This window comes from Herpailurus yagouaroundi, unplaced genomic scaffold (assembly GCF_014898765.1).
Source record: "Herpailurus yagouaroundi ecotype Mexico unplaced genomic scaffold, PumYag 181, whole genome shotgun sequence".
Lineage (NCBI taxonomy): Eukaryota > Metazoa > Chordata > Mammalia > Carnivora > Felidae > Herpailurus > Herpailurus yagouaroundi.
In genome coordinates, this window is record NW_024412412.1 from 18,339,332 (window position 1) to 18,356,096 (window position 16,765).

Below are 16,765 nucleotides of genomic sequence, written 5' to 3' on the forward strand. Positions count from 1 at the left end.
ACGATGTCAGGAAGTCTTGACACTGCCAATAATAGGATCAAAGGATGTCTTCATTTCACCTGTCACTGTGATGATGTCCTCAAATCTAAAGTCTTGATTATATCTAATTGTGTTTTCAGAAGTCGCTAGAGTCCTTAACTTAGTCCTACAGAGTCCAGGCTGTATTACTTCTCTAAGTTCCCAATTTTATGCTGCATATGCATTTATTGTTCTAATTAGTAGGGCCCTTCCGTTATTATATTCATGACTCAGTTTCAATGTAACCTCTGCCACTAAATAGGTGTTGAAAGCCACATGAATGCAAAAACTCTGGGATAATGAACTAGATTCCAACTCAAGTGTGAGAAATCTTTTATTGGATTACTTTATGTAGATTCTTTTACAAAGTCAAACTCTTTACTTCTGCCCCCTCTTAGATTTCATGCCAAGGAAGACTGTGGGCTAACAGTAACATCACAAGAAGAAACAGGAGGAAGGCAAATGCTAAGTGAGTCTGAATTTGTGACTCCACTTGGGATACAAAGAGAAAATATGGGCCTGAGAGCTCCTTGGAAGGTGAGGGAAGAGAAATTATAAATGAGGGATCTGTTTGCCACATCATAGAAGGATATGTGCCCAGACTCACAGTCTAGGAAGACTCCAACTTTGTGCATCTGCTCTCCTCTCAAGGAGACCCTCTTCAGAGGGGGAAAGGCCCAGAAGGTATAATTGGTTCCCATCAAAGAACCCATGAGCAAGACTTTATTTCCCGAAGCAGTGGGTAGATCACCATGTCTGCTGGCAGAATCTTCAGATACCCCCAACTGCCACTTGGTGGCCTTCTCCACATCCACCTCCCAGTAATGCCTCCCTGAGGTGAAGCTTTCCACACCCAACACGGTGGCACTAAAGACAAATCTTCCTGGGCTGCGAGGCACGTCCTGCTGGACATTTCTGAGATGCATGCTTCTCAGATCCTCGGATAAGACCAAACAGGGATTAGCTGTTTTAGGATCCAAAGTGACAGCTCCTGCAGGGAGAGAGAAACTCAGTTAAACTCAGTGAGAGTTGTCCATGCCCACACCACAGACTATTTCTAACATGCAGAAGCTTGCCAATGAGTGGGCTCGTGTCGCAGGCACAGATATGGAAGAGGCAATCCAAGAGTTCAGGACAGGTAACCTCTGAGCTTTGTATCAAGAAGTGGACACCAGAGAAGAAAGTGACATAATGGAAGGAGATGCAATCTGAGGAGGAAGAACAAAGAATAATGGAGCACACAGAGGTTTGGAAGTACCTGTCAAACCAGAAAGGAATTTGAGCAGGCTGTAAAAATGGCATCCAATCCTACTTAGGTATCACCTGGGACCCATCTCTACTCCTCTGAAGATCTCCAAGCCTGGAACTCCAAGATCTATTCCCCTACAGAATCATCAGAATCTCCTAACAGATCAGGCTTTTCCCTGTGACCGGCTGTGATTCCCTGTAACTGAATTGCTCTCATCTGAAATATCACCAGAGTGTGACCCGGATGCCTACAAATTGTTGCCAGCAGGCCCTTGATATTGAGTAAATCAAAAGAACATATTAGCAGAGGCTAGAAGACCTGAAGGAATCCTCCAGGAAAAAAAAAAAAATCAAGCTGAGAACAAGAAAGCTCAATGTGATTTCTTATACTTGGATGAAAGTAACACTTGCCTTCATACCTCAAACTGTTCCTTCTCTTTATCTCTTTCTCCTCAACCGTTTCTCAGGGCTAAATGGTGGGTCGTCCTTTTCACTACATGCACTCTTTCTCCCCAGGTTACTTCACCTAGCCTCAGTTTTAAATATCTTCTATATGTTCATGGCTTACTTCATGGAGAAGTTGCGAAATACCAGTTCGAAATAACATAAGCATTTAACACATACTGTGCCCAAAATGGAACTTCAAAACTACTCCTTTCTAGTTTCTACTTCAGTTAACAGCATACTTACTTCTTCAGTTGCTAAAGCATAAACCTGGAGTAGTTCCTTATTTCTTACTCTAATTTTTAATCCAGCAGAAGGTTTTGATGCCAAATGCACTTAAATTTCTGGAGTTTAGGCCTCATTCATATTATTAGGTGGTCTTAAAAGCCATAAGCCTTTACATTTAAATACAAGTTGTCCCAGACTTTTAGTATTTCCAGAAGATGGGCAGAAACATATGCGGACTCTCTCTACAATAACGCATATATTCATTTTTGAACTCAAAGAATTTCTAAAAATAATATCCAAGGAAAAAAGCAAAACTTTCTGTTTAAAAAAGTCAAACACATACTCAAAGTAAGAAAGCGCTATTTTTTTAAAAATTTGTTTTTAATGTTTATTTTTGAGACAATGCGAGAGACAGAGTGCAATCAGTAGAGGGGCAGACAGAGGGAGACACAGAATCTGAAGGGGGCTCCAGGCTCTGAGCTGTCAGCCCAGAGCCTGACGCAGGGCTCGAACTCACAAACTGTGAGATCATGACCTGAGCCAAAGTCGGACGCTTAACCAACTGAGCCACTCAGGCGCCCCAAGAAAGCACAATTGAGATTAGCAAAAATAAACCTGAATAACTTTAGGTATTGGAATTACCAGGCACTGAACTAAAATAATTTTTGCTTACAAGTTTGAAGACAAAAGAAAAGCTTAAAAATATCTACAGGATATAGAAAAGCTAAAAAGCAAGACCAAATGGATTTGACAAAGAACAAAATAGATTATCTAGAAATGAAAATTAAAGTGTCTATGACTCCATCAAAAGTCTGCTAGAACTGATATATGAATTTAGCAAAGTTGCAGGGTACGAAATTAATGTACAGAAATTGGTTGCATTTTTATACACGAATAACGAAGCAACAGAAAGAGAAATAAACTGATCCCATTCACAATTGCACCAAGAACCATAAAATACCTGGGAATAAACCTAACCAAGGATGTAAAAGATCTGTATGCTGAAAACTATAGAAAGCTTATGAAGGACATTGAAGAAGATACAAAGAAATGGAAAAACATTCCATGCTCATGGATTGGAAGAATAAATTTTGCTAAAATGTCAATACTACCCAAAGCAATCTACACATTCAATGCAATCCCAATCAAAATTGCACCAGCATTCTTCTCAAAGCTAGAACAAACACTCCTAAAATTTGTATGGAACCACAAAAGACCCCGAATAGCCAAAGTAATGTTGAAAAAGAAAACCAAAGTGGGAGGCATCACAGACTTTAGCCTCTACCACAAAGTTGTAATCATCAAGACAGTATGGTACTGGCACAAAAACAAACACATAGACCAATAGAATCGAATAGAGAACCCAGAATTGAACCCATAAATGTATGGCCAACTAATCTTTAACAAAGGAGGTAACAGTATCTGATGGAAAAAAAAGTCTCTTTAACAAATGGTGCTTGGAGAACTGGGCAGCAACATGCAGAAGAATGAAACTAGACCACTTTCTTACACCATACACAAAAATAAACTCAAAATGGATGAAGGGCCTAAATATGAGACAGGAAACCATCAAAGCCCTAAAAGAGAAAGCAGGAAAAAAACCTCTCTGATCTCAGCCGCAGCAATTTCTCACTTGACACGTCTCCAAAGGCAAGAGAATTAAAAGCAAATATGAACTACTGGGACATCATCAAGATAAAAAACTTCTGCACTGCCAAGGAAACAATCAACAAAACTAAAAGCCAACCAACGGAATGGGAAAAGATATTTGCAAATGACATATTGGATAAAGGGCTAGTATCTAAAATCTATAAAGAACTCACCAAACTCCACATCCAAAAAACAAATAATCCAGTGAAGAAATGGGCAGAAAACATGAATAGACACTTCTCTAAAGAAGACATCCAGATGGCCAACAGGCACATGAAAAGATGTTCAATGTCACTCCTCATCAGGGAAATACAAATCAAAACCACACTGAAATACACCTCACACCAGTCAGAGTGGCTAAAATGAACAAATCAGGAGACTATAGATGCTGGAGAGGATGTGGAGAAATGGGAACCCTCTTGCACTGTTGGTGGGAATGCAAACTGGTGCAGCCACTCTGGAAAACAGTGTGGAGGTTCCTCAAAAAATTAAAAATAGATCTACATTATGAGCCAGCAATAGCACCGCTAGGAATTTACCCAAGGGATACAGGAGTGCTGATGCATAGGGGCACTTGTACCCCAATATTTATAGCAGCACTTTCAACAATAGCTAAATTATGGAAAGGGCCTAAATGTCCATCAACTGATGAATGGATAAAGAAAATGGGGTTTATATATCCAATGGAATACTACTTGGCAATGAGAAAGAATGAAATCTGGCCATTTGCAGCAACGTGGATGGAATTGGAGGGTATTATGCTAAGTGAAATAAGTCAGTCAGAGAAAGCCAGATACCATACGTTTTCACTCATATGTGGATCTTGAGCAACTTAACAGAAGACCATGGGAGGGGAAGGAAGGGGGAAAAAAAGTTACAGAAGGAGGGAGGCAAACCATAAGAGACTCTTAAATACTGAGAAAAAACTGAGGGTTGATGGGGGGGTGGGGGAAAGGGGAAAGTGGGTGATGGGCACTGAGGAAGGCACTTGTTGGGATGAGCACTGGGTGTTGTATAAATAAACTGAAGTGTCTATGGACGATTATAAGAAAGCTATATATCAATATGCCTCATTAACCTAAATACCAAAATTCTTTAAAGTATTAGCACATTGAATCCAGCAATATATAAAATGGATGAAACATCATAACCAGGTTTACTCCTGGAATGCAAGGCTGGGCCAATGAAAAAATATATTTACCATATTAATATATGAAGAAAAAATATGCATCTAATAAATTCAACATTTGTTCACGATACAAAGTTTTAGCAAACCAGGAATAGAGGGAGAACTTCCTTAACTTGATGAAAGGCAACTACAAAAACCTACAGCTAATGAAAAGTTCAAGTGAAAGACTTAATGCTTTCTTTCACCCTAAGATCAAGAACAAGGCAAATGTTTCTCAGTGCTCTTATGTGATATTATATTTGAGGTCATAGCACCAGTACAAGGTGAGAAAAATACAGAAAGGATTACATATTGTAAAGAAATAAAACTGCGTGTATTAATAGAGCACCTGACTCTCTTTGCAGAAAATCCCAAAGAATCTATAAAAAAGCCACCAGCTCTGAATGAGTTTAGCATAGTCATAGATGCAATGTCAATATATACAAATTATTTTTATATATAAGCAATAAACTAGAAATGAATAAAATTTCAATTAGAAGTGTGTATAAGAACTAAAAACTATAAAATACTTAGAGACCCATCTAATATGCATGATATTTGTTTGCTGAAAACTTCAAAACATTGCTGAGTGAAGCAGACCTAAAAAGAAATATATCATCTTATCCCTAAATTAATCTATACGTTCAATATAACACCATTTAAAATCTCAGGTTTTTTTTTGTAGAACCCAACAAGCTGATTTTAAAACTTATGTGGGGGCGCCTGGGTGGCGCAGTCGGTTAAGCGTCCGACTTCAGCCAGGTCACGATCTCGCGGTCTGTGAGTTCGGGCCCCGCGTCAGGCTCTGGGCTGATGGCTCAGAGCCTGGAGCCTGTTTCCGATTCTGTGTCTCCCTCTCTCTCTGCCCCTCCCCCGTTCATGCTCTGTCTCTCTCTGTCCCAAAAATAAATAAACGTTGAAAAAAAAAATTTAAAACTTATGTGAAAAAGCAAAGGATCTAGAGTAGGCAAAATTATTTTTATAAGAACAAATTCGGAAAACTTACATGCCATATTTAAGACTTCCTATAGAGTACACATTCAAGACAGTGTTGTATTAGCAAAAGGAAAAACACAGTGATCAATGGACCTATTAGAGTCAATATAGACCTGCTTAAACGTGCCAGCTGATTTTCAAAAAAGGTGCTAAGTAAATTTAATAAATAATATCTTCACCAAATAATTCTGGAACAACATGAACAAAAAAGGATACATACATGAACAAAAAAGGAGCGGGTGGGGAGTTATACCAGATCCTGAGTCATACACACATATGACTCCAAAAGAATAACAGACATAAATGTAAGAGCTAAAGCTTCAAGAAAAAGAAATCTTTATTTGGATACTAAAATACTTCTTAGCACACAAATAGCACAAACCATAACAGAAAAAAAAGTTGGTAAGCTGAATTTCAAAATTATTTGCAATAATCAAGATATACAAGCCACCCCAAGTGTCCACCAACAGATGAATGGGTAAAGAAGAAGTGGTAGATATACACAATGGAATATCAGTCAGCCACACAAAAGGATGAAATCTTGCTATTTGCAACAACATGGATGTAAATAAAGACTATAATGCTAAGTGAAATAAGCGAGTCAAAGAAATACAAATACCATGATTTCATTCATGTGGAATTTAAGAAACAGAACAAATGAACAAAAAGAAGACAAACTGAAAAACAGACTCTTAACTATGAGAACCAAACTGATGGTTACCAGAGGGACGCAGGTTGGGGAAGGGGTATAACAGGCAATGGGGAATAAGAATACACTTCTCATGATGAGCACTGAGTAATGTACGGGCTTGTTGGATCACTACTTGTGCACCTGAAACTAATAAAACACTGTGCACTAACAACATTGGAATTAAAATTAAAAATTTAATAAAAAAAGAAAATATAAATCACAGAGTGGAATAAATATTTGCAAAACGTGTCTGATAAAGAACTGGTAAATATTAATCAGAAAATATAAAGAAATCACAAAACTCAATAATATACAACAAAATTTTAAAAATAGGCAAAATGTTTATAGATATACTTCAAATAGATATAATAAAGTACAAATAAACATGAAAATATGCTCGACATCCCTAGTCATTTCAGAAATGCAAATTAAAATTTAAAGTGATATATAACTACGTATCTATTAGGTCAGCTTTAATTAAAGAAAAAAAAAGTGACACTACCAAATGCTTATGACGATGTAGAGCAACTGAATCTCATACATTAACAGTGGGAATGCAAAATGGCACAGCCAATTTGGAAAACAAATTTTACAGTCCCTCTCCTAGATATGCAACCAAGAGAAATGAAGTCATGTCCACTTAAAACTCCCTAAGCAAATATTTATAGCATATATTTAGAAATAACTCAAGTGGCCATGGAACTGCAAGAGAATAAATTGTGGTCTATTCATACAATGGAGTACAACACAACAACAAAAAAGAATAAACTACTGATACACACAACAAACTTGGATATGCCTCTCATGCTTTACACTAAGTGAAAAAAGCCAGACTCAAAAGGCTACCTACCGTATGAATCCACCTGCAGGACATTCCAGAAAAGGCAGTGGGGCAGGAGATAGAAATCTTTCATTATACGTATATGTTGACATTTTTTCCCCTAGAAGTTTAATTTTTTTTTTTTTAATTGAAATCTTCTTGCAATCATGTTTCAGGGTTGAAAACTGGGAAAGGATTTGCACAGGAGAGCCTTTCAACATAAGAGCATACAATTATTTTCTTGATAACTATCCAATGTGCGTAGCATTATTAAACTCTCCAGTCTTTTTAAATCCTTAAGCTCTTTGGAATCTACTTGTATTTATGGTAGGATGTTCGCTGGATTTTCCAATACAAAGTCAAGTGCCCTGTAATCATGGAGGTGTGTCGACTTACTTTGCAGAACTTTGAGCATTCTGCTCATTCCTGTTACTTGGCATAAACTCAGGTCCGTGATTTGGGCTTGCTCCAGACACTGAAGCAGTAGTGACTCACTCCTATTAAAAAAAGGACAGCCTGTTATCTGTGCAGACGCCAGGCCCCTCACTATTCAGAGGATGGATCTTGTTACATGACCTCCCGATCCTTACCCCAACATCCCTACTCCTGGGTGCTCGTGTATCAGACCTTGACTCCCACCCCAATGTTTCCAAAATGAAAACTTACCTTTTCAAAGAAGATCCTGCATTCTGCAGGGTGAAAAAGAGATAAGGTTAGTATCTGAGCCACGCCTCTTGTGAGTTGTACCCCTGAAAATATCTTCTCATAATGAAACTCGATTTCTACATAATTTCCTCAGCTTCATGGTACTAATTATCAGATACCAAATTTTAACACTGAATGGTAGAAGTCAGAAAAAATACTTAAAATCACAGTTATATTCCCAAGGTAACTATTTGGGTTTTTTGTTTTAATATTCTTAGTTTTATTATTCAGGGACTATATAGTCATTTTACATGGAATTTAGAACCTGCTGAGTCATATGATGTCTTGACAAGATTTATATTTAATCTGGATGTCTTTCTTTCCTTCTTTTAAAACTTTTTTTTAAGGTTTATTTATTTTGAAGGAGAGAGAGAGAGAGAGAGAGACAAAGACAGAGGGAGAGAGAGAATTCCAAGCAGGCTCTGCACTGTCAGCGCAGAACCTGATGTGGGTCTTGAACTCACAAACCATGAGATCATGACCCGAGCCGAGATGGAGAGTGCAGATGCTTGGGGTGCCTGTGTGGTTAAGTGTCCGACTTTGGCTCAGGTCATGATGTAATGACTGCAAAATTTATCACATCATACACTTATAATACAATATTGTTTAATATATTCATTATACCACGCATTAGATCTGTATTGTTTATTACTATTTATTACAAGTTTGTGCCCTTAAACACCATCACTCTTATCAACGATCTGCCACCCTATTCCATTCTCCAGTAAGTACCCTTTTACTTTTGTTTTTTTAAATAGGTTTAACTTTTTTAGATTCCATATATAAGCAATATTGTACAATAGTCATATTTCTGACTTATCTTGCTTAAGCACAATGTGTTCACAGTCTATCCATGTTATCACAGATGAGAGGATATTTTCCTTTCTCATGGCTCAGTAATATTCCATCATGTATACGTACCACACCTTTTTCATTCATTTATCTTTTAATGGACATTTGGGTTGTTTCCAAACATGAGTATGTGTATCCCTTTGAAATTCTGTTTTCATTTCCTTTGGGTATAGGCACACAAAGGGAATTGCTGGATCATATGGTAGATCTATTTCTCATTTTTTGAAATACTTCCATATTGTTTTCTACAGCGGTTGGACCAATTTACATTCCCACCAACAATGTTTAAGTACTCCCTTTTCACCATATCCTCACCAGCACCCATTGTCTTTTATTGATGATAGTCATTCTAACAGTTGAGAGGGTCTATCTCATTGTAGTTTCTTATTTAAATGTTTATTTTTGAGAGAGGAGAAAGGGAGGGAGGGAGAGGGAGACAGGGAAAGAGGGGGAGAGGGAGTAGGGGGAGAGAGAGAGAGAGAGGGAGAGAGAATCCCAAGCAGGCTCTGCACTAACAGCATGGCTCGATCCCATGAACCATGAGACCATGACCTGAGCTGAAATCAAGAGGTGGACACTTAAATGACTGAGCCATCCAGGTGTCCCTCACTGTGGTTTTGATTTAACTTTCCCAAGGAACATATTTTCCATTCCTCATCTCAGTCATCTTATCCAGAATAGTCATCATTTCAAACTCTGCCCATCTACTTGCTTTCTATACTGTCAATGGCAAGAGTTGAGCAGGTGCAAGGGCTTGCTAAACTGGGGATGGTGGGGGAAGCTGGGTCAGAAGCTGAGCATAACTGAGCCACACCTACTTTAACTGTCTGGGACTGGGCTCTAGAATAGAACCCAACAGTTTATCAGCAAGTGTTTCTCAAATAAGAGCACTCCCATTGCAAATACGAGTCCAGCAGCAGCAGGATATGGATAAAGTCTTAAAAAGATAATAATTTACTAGTTGAAAGGTGACGCATTTAAAATATACAATACAAGTCATGCAAATAAATCTCACCCTTGTTTCTCCAAGGTTACTGCTCAGTGTTTGTGTTACAATCTCTGCGTTTATTTTGCCAAAGTCAGTCCGTGAATGTTAACGAACATATGTCTATACATATATACGTATCCACAAAACCAAACAAAAAAGCAGTTCCGTATGTTTCCACTCCAATCAAATACCCTGAAAATACCTTTTACCACTATAGAGTTGCTTCATTCTTTTTTTCTGGTTGCAGAATATTCTATTGTATTGATGTGTCATTATTCGACTAACCAATTATTCACCCTAATAAGGGATATCTCAATTCAAACTAATTACTGATAGTCTTAAGGTGAGAATTCATACCATGAAGTATGAAGTAATCAGTAACTAATTACTGATAGTCTTAAGGTGAGAATTCATACCATGAAGTAACTCTCCCCTGTACCAGGGTTTTAGATAATTCATAATGCTTTTGGTGACTGCCAAAAGCTACACAGCCTTCATGTATGTTTGCAAATTATAGAATATTCTAGAACTGACATTTAATGAGAACGGTCCACTTCTCATTTCTCAAATACTGCAATGAAGATCATTTCTGGATTCTTACCTGGAGCACCATTAGGGTGTATTTCCCACACTTCTTCTCCAGCTCTACAGTCATCTTTTGGAGGCTGCAGATGTGTCCCGAAAGCTGGCCTTCACTCTCCTTCAGTTTATTCATGTTCTCTTTCCCCAAATCGTTCAGTCTCTGCAGAATCATCTCTTTATTACTATTTTACAAGTGATAATCTCATTTATTCACTAATTCAACTACCTCTTCAATGCACTTTTCTTCCTGCCATTTCAGAGATACATATAAGTAGATATGGCCCGACAACTCCTCTGTGTCAAGAAGGACACCTCACTAGAAGCTAGATTCTTTGACACAATATATTTGTGTTGATGTGGAAGGTATGCACATAGTCCACTTATACAGAAGACAACCTGACTCTAAAACAGATCACGTTATTTTGCTGTACAGTTTTGTCCAGAAAGTCTCCTATTACCTTCATTAAATTAAGATTTGAAATTAAAAATATAATCAATTAATAAGAAAGAATGAATCAAGCTACTGACATTTTTTTATCCTTGCAAAGATGCTTTATCTAGGCATAAGAGCACATGCTCATGTTATTTTTCTTCTTAACACAAAGGATGCATATTATACCCTACTTTAAAAAATTTTTTTTAATGTTTATTTTTGAGAGAGACAGAGAGTGAGCAGGGGAGGGGCAAAGAGAGAGGGAGACACAGAATCTGAAGCAGGCTCCAGACTCTGAGCTGTCAGCACAGAGCCCGAAGTGGGGCTCCAACCCACAAACTGTGAGATCATGACTTGAGCTGAAGTTGGTCGCTTAACCTACTGAGCCACCCAGGCGCCCCTACTTGTTTTTTATTAATAAATAGTATGTTCTTGGAGAGCATTTCTTATCCATACACATACGGCTGTGTTATCTTTTCTAACTGCTGAAGAGCATTCCATTTTAAGTACATAATACAATCTATTTTGAGAGTCCTGTATTGATGGATATAGGTTGTACTTAATCTCTTGCTATCATAAACTTTACAATTAATAATAATGCCTAATAGTCTCCACTGCATAATACGTGCAAACACTATTTAAAGAGCTTTATGTAGATTATCACATTCAATCCTCACAATAGCATAAAAACTACAGGTATTTTCTCCACTTTATAGCTAAGGAAACGGAGTCTCAGGTTAAACAACATGTATAGGTTAGACTAGCCACTTAGAGACTAGTAAATAGCAGAAGCCAGGTAGGAATTTCACCAGTCTGGCTTCAAACATGACCTCTAAACCATGGCTCTATACTGGAATAATTTTACAGCATTCCCTTATCCTTGCATCTTTTTATATGCATGTAAGTATATCTGTAAGATAAGTGACCGGAAATAGAACGGCTGGCTGTACATACATTCTTTTAATGTACGCGTGGCTGTCACTGGATGTCTCATTCTAGAATTGGCATAATGTTCAGCTCCCCTTTCCCTCACTTCCCAAATACTGTGAGCGTGCCGTTTTCCACCTCTCACCTGTAGCGTTTCCTGGGACTGCCCCTTCAGCTCTGTGGCAAATGCCAGCACTTGATTCAGATGGTCTTCCCTCAACTTTGGGTTGAATACGCAGTCTTGTAGGCTCCGGAAGTTCATCTCTTCAACCATCAACCGGAACCTTATTCTATATTCAGACTCAATCATCTCTTTAAAATCCTGCTCTTCTCCCTTCATCACAGATATAGATAAGAGACTTCAAGTTAAACAGCAGAGATAAATATTCATGGTCACTTTCCATCTCTAACTCCAATACAAAGACAAGGGAATATCAAGTACAGGGGAAGAAACAAAATGCATACATACAGAGGGCAAAGAAAGTTTCACGATCAACCAACATCAACATAATCTTAGAACATGCAATGCAGATGAACACATGTTAACTGACTTAGAAAACTGAGGAATCTACAATCACAGTGGCAAAGAGAGGGAGATGAGGAAAATTGGAAGGTGGGGCAAATGGATTTGGCTGTGCTTTGGATAGTGAGTATCAGGAAAGGGAAATGGTAGGGTGACACCAAAGTTGTTAGATAAAGCAACTGGAAGAAGGAAGTTGCCAAAACAGGAAAACAAGGGACGGATAGATTGTAGAGGCAGGGAGTGTATCAGCAGCTCAGTTTTTGGATATGCTGGTTTTGATTAGTCAATCAGTCATCCAAAAGAGATGCTGAATAGAAGTTGGATGTGAAAGCCTATATCACTTGGAAGTCGGAGCTACAGACTGGCACTGGGAGTGGCCAGCTTAATGATATTTCATCTCATGAGACTCCGCAGTCAATACTTATCAAGAACCGAACCACTGCTCACCACCTCTACCACTAACCCCTGGTTCACCATCACCTGTCCCTGATAACTACAACAGTCCCCTGTCAAGTATCCCACCTCTGCTCTCACCCTCCTACAGTCTTGTCTTATCTCAGCAGTCAGTGTTTCTGTGAGAATGAAAGTTCAATCAAGCCACCCCTCTGTTCAAAACTTTCCTCGTTTCCCTATTTCATTTAAACAAAATTTTTTAAAGTTTATTTATTTATTTTGAGAGATTAAGACAGAGAGCAGGGGAAGGGCAGAGAGAGAGAATGAGAGAGAGAATCCCAAGCAGACTCTGCACTGCCAGCACAGATCCTGATGTGGGGCTAGAAACCAAGAACTTTGACATCATGACCTGAGCTGAAATGAAGTCAGATGCTTAACAGACTAAGCCACCAAGGCACCCTTCCCTATTTCATTTAAAGTCATCTGCCCTAGGGGTGCCTGGGTGGCTCATTCGGTTAAGTGGACTTTAGCTCAGGTCATGATCTCTCAAGGTTAGGTTTGTGAGTTTGAGCCCCACTTCCTGCTCTGTGCCGACAGCTCCGTCTGGAGCCTGCTTCAGATTTTGTGTCTTCCTCTCTCTCTGCCCCTCCCCTGCTGGCACTGTCTCTCTCCCCCTCAAAAATAAATAAACATTAAAAAAAAAAAAAGTCAGCTGCCCTATAGATTTGGCCCCTTTATCTTCTAATCTCACCTATCAGCTTCCACTGCCTTTCCAGCCCCAACTAAGAACCTACCAGATTCTGCCCAAAACAGTATAACTCAATCCCTCAACAGCTTGAGTTTTCTCAACTGCCACTTTCTGAACAAGGTCCTGATCACTTTATTTCAAAGTATATCCCATCATGCTTCCCTCTGCCCACCCCTCCCTGAATGTATAGCATTTACCATGTAACATTCATTTTACTTATTTGGTTTACTTCCATGAGAATGTCAGTTGCTCAGTTGCACAAGGGCAATTTTTTTTTCCCTCTCTTACTACTGAATCTCCAATACCTAGTATAGTCCCTGGCAAAGAGTGGGACCCCAATATTTTATTTTTGAATATATGGTGGTTAAGGCTGAAAAAAATGGGGATCAGTTGAAAAGTTCTTGCAGAGTCAGTCAATTCTTCTCCTCTATCATCTTCAACTAGCCATTTATTTTCTTTAAAATTGAAAGAGAGAAGAGTCAGAATCTGGATATCTGGCACAGAATAGAGTTAAAGGCTTGAGTTAGAAGGTTTGAAATCAGAAGTGAAACATGGGCATAACAGACAGCAAGCCCTCATTCTGGACAGTAATTCTCAAACTGCCTTTTAAATGGTTTTAGGATTCAAATTTTAAAAAAGGGGGAGGGGCACCTGGGTAGCTCAGTTGGTTAAGCATCTGACTTTGGCTCAGGTCATGATCTCATGGTTTGTCAGTCTGAGCCCCGCATCAGGCTCTGTGCTGACAGCTCAGAGCCTGGAGCCTGCTTCAGATTCTGTCTCCCTCTCTCTCTGCCCCTCCCCCACTCACACTCTGTGCCTCTCTCCTTCAAAAATAAATAAACTTAAAAAAAATAATAAATGGTTTCAGGATTTACATGGCCACCAACACTACATGAGATGCTCACTCGCCCATGGCACTGTTATAAACTGTTATCAATCATTAGTATCTTCCAATAAGGGTTACAAATGTCATTTCACAAATTTAAGAGTTAATTTGTATTCTTCTTACCATAAAAAAAGTTCAGGATCTTCTTATTCAAAAGGTAGTTGCATTTCCTTTTCTGCAAAATCTCATTTCTTTGATCGTTTTTCTATTGAATTTCTAGTCTTCTGCTTATTGATGTTAGAGAGTTCTTTATTTGTAAAGAAATTAACACTTTTCCTACCAATAGATTTCAAATATTTTTCCTGGTTTGTCATTCATCTTTTGACTTTGTTTATGTTATTTGCTGTCCAAGACTCGAGATAAGCACTGACCTGAATCATCACCATTCTTTCTTGCTCATCAGCCAATATGCTTTTAGCTACTTCAAGTTTCTCCTTCAATGTGTTCAATATCTCCTGGAATAACTTCTGCAGAGAAATAGATCACAAAACTCTAGGTAAAGTAATTGCTTTAGAATAGTTAGATTTTTCACCTTGGACAACTGAAAAAGGGCCAATACACCTATGTTTTCTTAGCCTTTACGTTTAAGGTCTAAATATAGTACCTGTCTAGAATTCTCTGATAAACACTGCCTAAGGGAAGTGGCCTTGCGGGATCAGAATATCGCCTCCCCTCCCCCAAATAAGTTAGTAAGAGGAGGCGGCCAGTGTTAAGAGTGCTCTGGGATCTGCAGGAGGCTCACCCTATAAACGCCAGCAGCCTCTTGTACTCCACACACCAAGTGATTCTCGTGCTCCTGAGAGTGGAAGCACTGGCCACACAGCAGGATTTGGTCATCAACACAGAACAACTGCACTAGTTCCAGGTGTTTCTCACAGTAGACATCTTCTGGGGATTTTTGCTGTAACCGGGAGCTGAGCCTCCTGGACATCCTGGCAGGTGTCCCTAGGTGAACTTTCTGCCGTGGAATACCTCCCTGCACACTGAACCATAAAAGAGCGGCGGTGATTTGGGGGAGTCACACTTGCCAACCGCGGTGTCCACCCTCAGCCAAGCATCAGATCCCCTCAGCGCATCCGCGGCTCCTCGAACCCGCAGGTCTTCCGCAGCCAGCAGCCACGTGCTCGGGGGAGGACACACGGGACTCACACCCCTATCCTGAGATTGAGGGGGCTTCCAAGTTTTCTCAAAATTTAGCACTGGGCTGAAAATCAGTTACAAGTGAGGACACAGGACACCACTTCCCCGTAAGGCACTAGGAAAAAAAAAAAAAAAAGCAGCTGAAGAAGAAAGAAAAAGAAGAAAAGGCACTTACTAGAAGGCAGAGTATTAAAGCTCTGGAGGAACATCCGGGACTAGAGTGCCGCAAAGACTGGCTTCAGGCATTTAAGGACGCTCTCCCTTTCCCAGGGCTTGCACAAGCCGGAAAATGCAGCCAGCTTCCCGGGCCTCCTTAAAGGGGAGTGGCACTTGGGTGCCAAGTTTAAGGGAGAACCCGCTTTCTAAGTACGCATGCGCCTAAGTGTGAGGCACCTCAAGTTTTGTGGGCAAAGCCGAAGACATCTGTCATCTAAGAGCTGGCCAATAAAGATATCGATTAAAAAAATAAAAAGGCACCCCCAAAAGAAAAACTTAACAAAATTTAAGGGAAACTAGATTTTTCACCTTGGACACCTGAAAAAGGGCCAATACACCTAAAGGGAAACTGCTTTTAAGGAAAGAGAGAAAGGGATCTATAATCTCTTCCATCCCCATTTCCAGACGATTCTGATTACCTTTGAGCAACAATTCTGATACTCGAGGAACATTTTAATTCTATTCCTAAAAGGGATTACCCACTGAATTTGGGTAGCTTTTCACCAACGAAGAATTGCCTTGCCTTACTTCTCTTTTCTAACTCCATCTCCAGCCATTGTTACGGTGGTGACACTGTAACACCCAAGTATTAATTTCTCAAAAAAAAAAAAAAATCCTCTATCCTGTTTACATTTGTCCCCATTCCATCTTATTAACCAGCTCTTTTGACAAACTCTTGGAACAAATCTGACAGACCTCCGAAGTCCCAGACTTCCATTTGTGGACTTACTAGCTTCCCCCTCGCCCGCCCACCAGGATGCTCTCACTGTCACCCAAACCCTGCCATCAACTAGACCTCCTGTCTTTTCATTCCTTCTCATTTTTAATTTAAGACATGCAAAACACTTTTATAGCTATGAAGTTGATTAATTGTGTATGTATGATAACTTTGTATTTTGTGAGGATAAATATTAAAGCAGCAGTTTTCAAAGTGTGGTTCCCAAGACTTGGTTTGCCTTTTTTACTGTGTTAACATTTGTGCTGATAGTAGATAAAACTTCTGGCATCTTACCATTCATCAAGTAAGTAGCACCAAGTATGGTCATTTATCGTGTTTTTCAATCTCTTGCATACTCCCAGTTAATTTTTTTTTTTTTTTACTTAATAAC

The 16,765-nt window shown here is 39.3% G+C and overlaps 1 protein-coding gene across 1 annotated transcript; it reads right to left on the reverse strand.

The window, feature by feature from the left end:
• Positions 1 to 334: 334 nt before the first annotated feature.
• Positions 335 to 15,677, reverse strand: TRIML2 (tripartite motif family like 2). The gene is made up of 7 exons (XM_040490022.1): positions 15,043 to 15,677; positions 14,672 to 14,767; positions 11,896 to 12,084; positions 10,410 to 10,550; positions 7,930 to 7,952; positions 7,660 to 7,760; positions 335 to 1,009 (listed from the first exon to the last, which is right to left on the reverse strand). Exons 1-7 carry the CDS (start codon positions 15,229 to 15,231, stop codon positions 420 to 422), a joined length of 1,329 nt encoding a protein of 442 aa, XP_040345956.1. The 5' UTR covers positions 15,232 to 15,677; the 3' UTR covers positions 335 to 419.
• Positions 15,678 to 16,765: the final 1,088 nt, after the last annotated feature.

Coding starts and splice junctions, on each gene's coding strand:
- TRIML2 (XM_040490022.1), bottom strand. CDS start 15,231: ATGTCCAGGAGGCTCAGCTCCCGGTTACAGCAAAAATCCCCAGAAGAT. Junction 12,085..14,671: donor AAAGAATGGTGATGATTCAG/GTCAGTGCTTAT, acceptor TCTGTGATGAAG/GGAGAAGAGCAGGATTTTAA. Junction 7,761..7,929: donor GCAGGATCTTCTTTGAAAAG/GTAAGTTTTCAT, acceptor TTTTTTTAATAG/GAGTGAGTCACTACTGCTTC.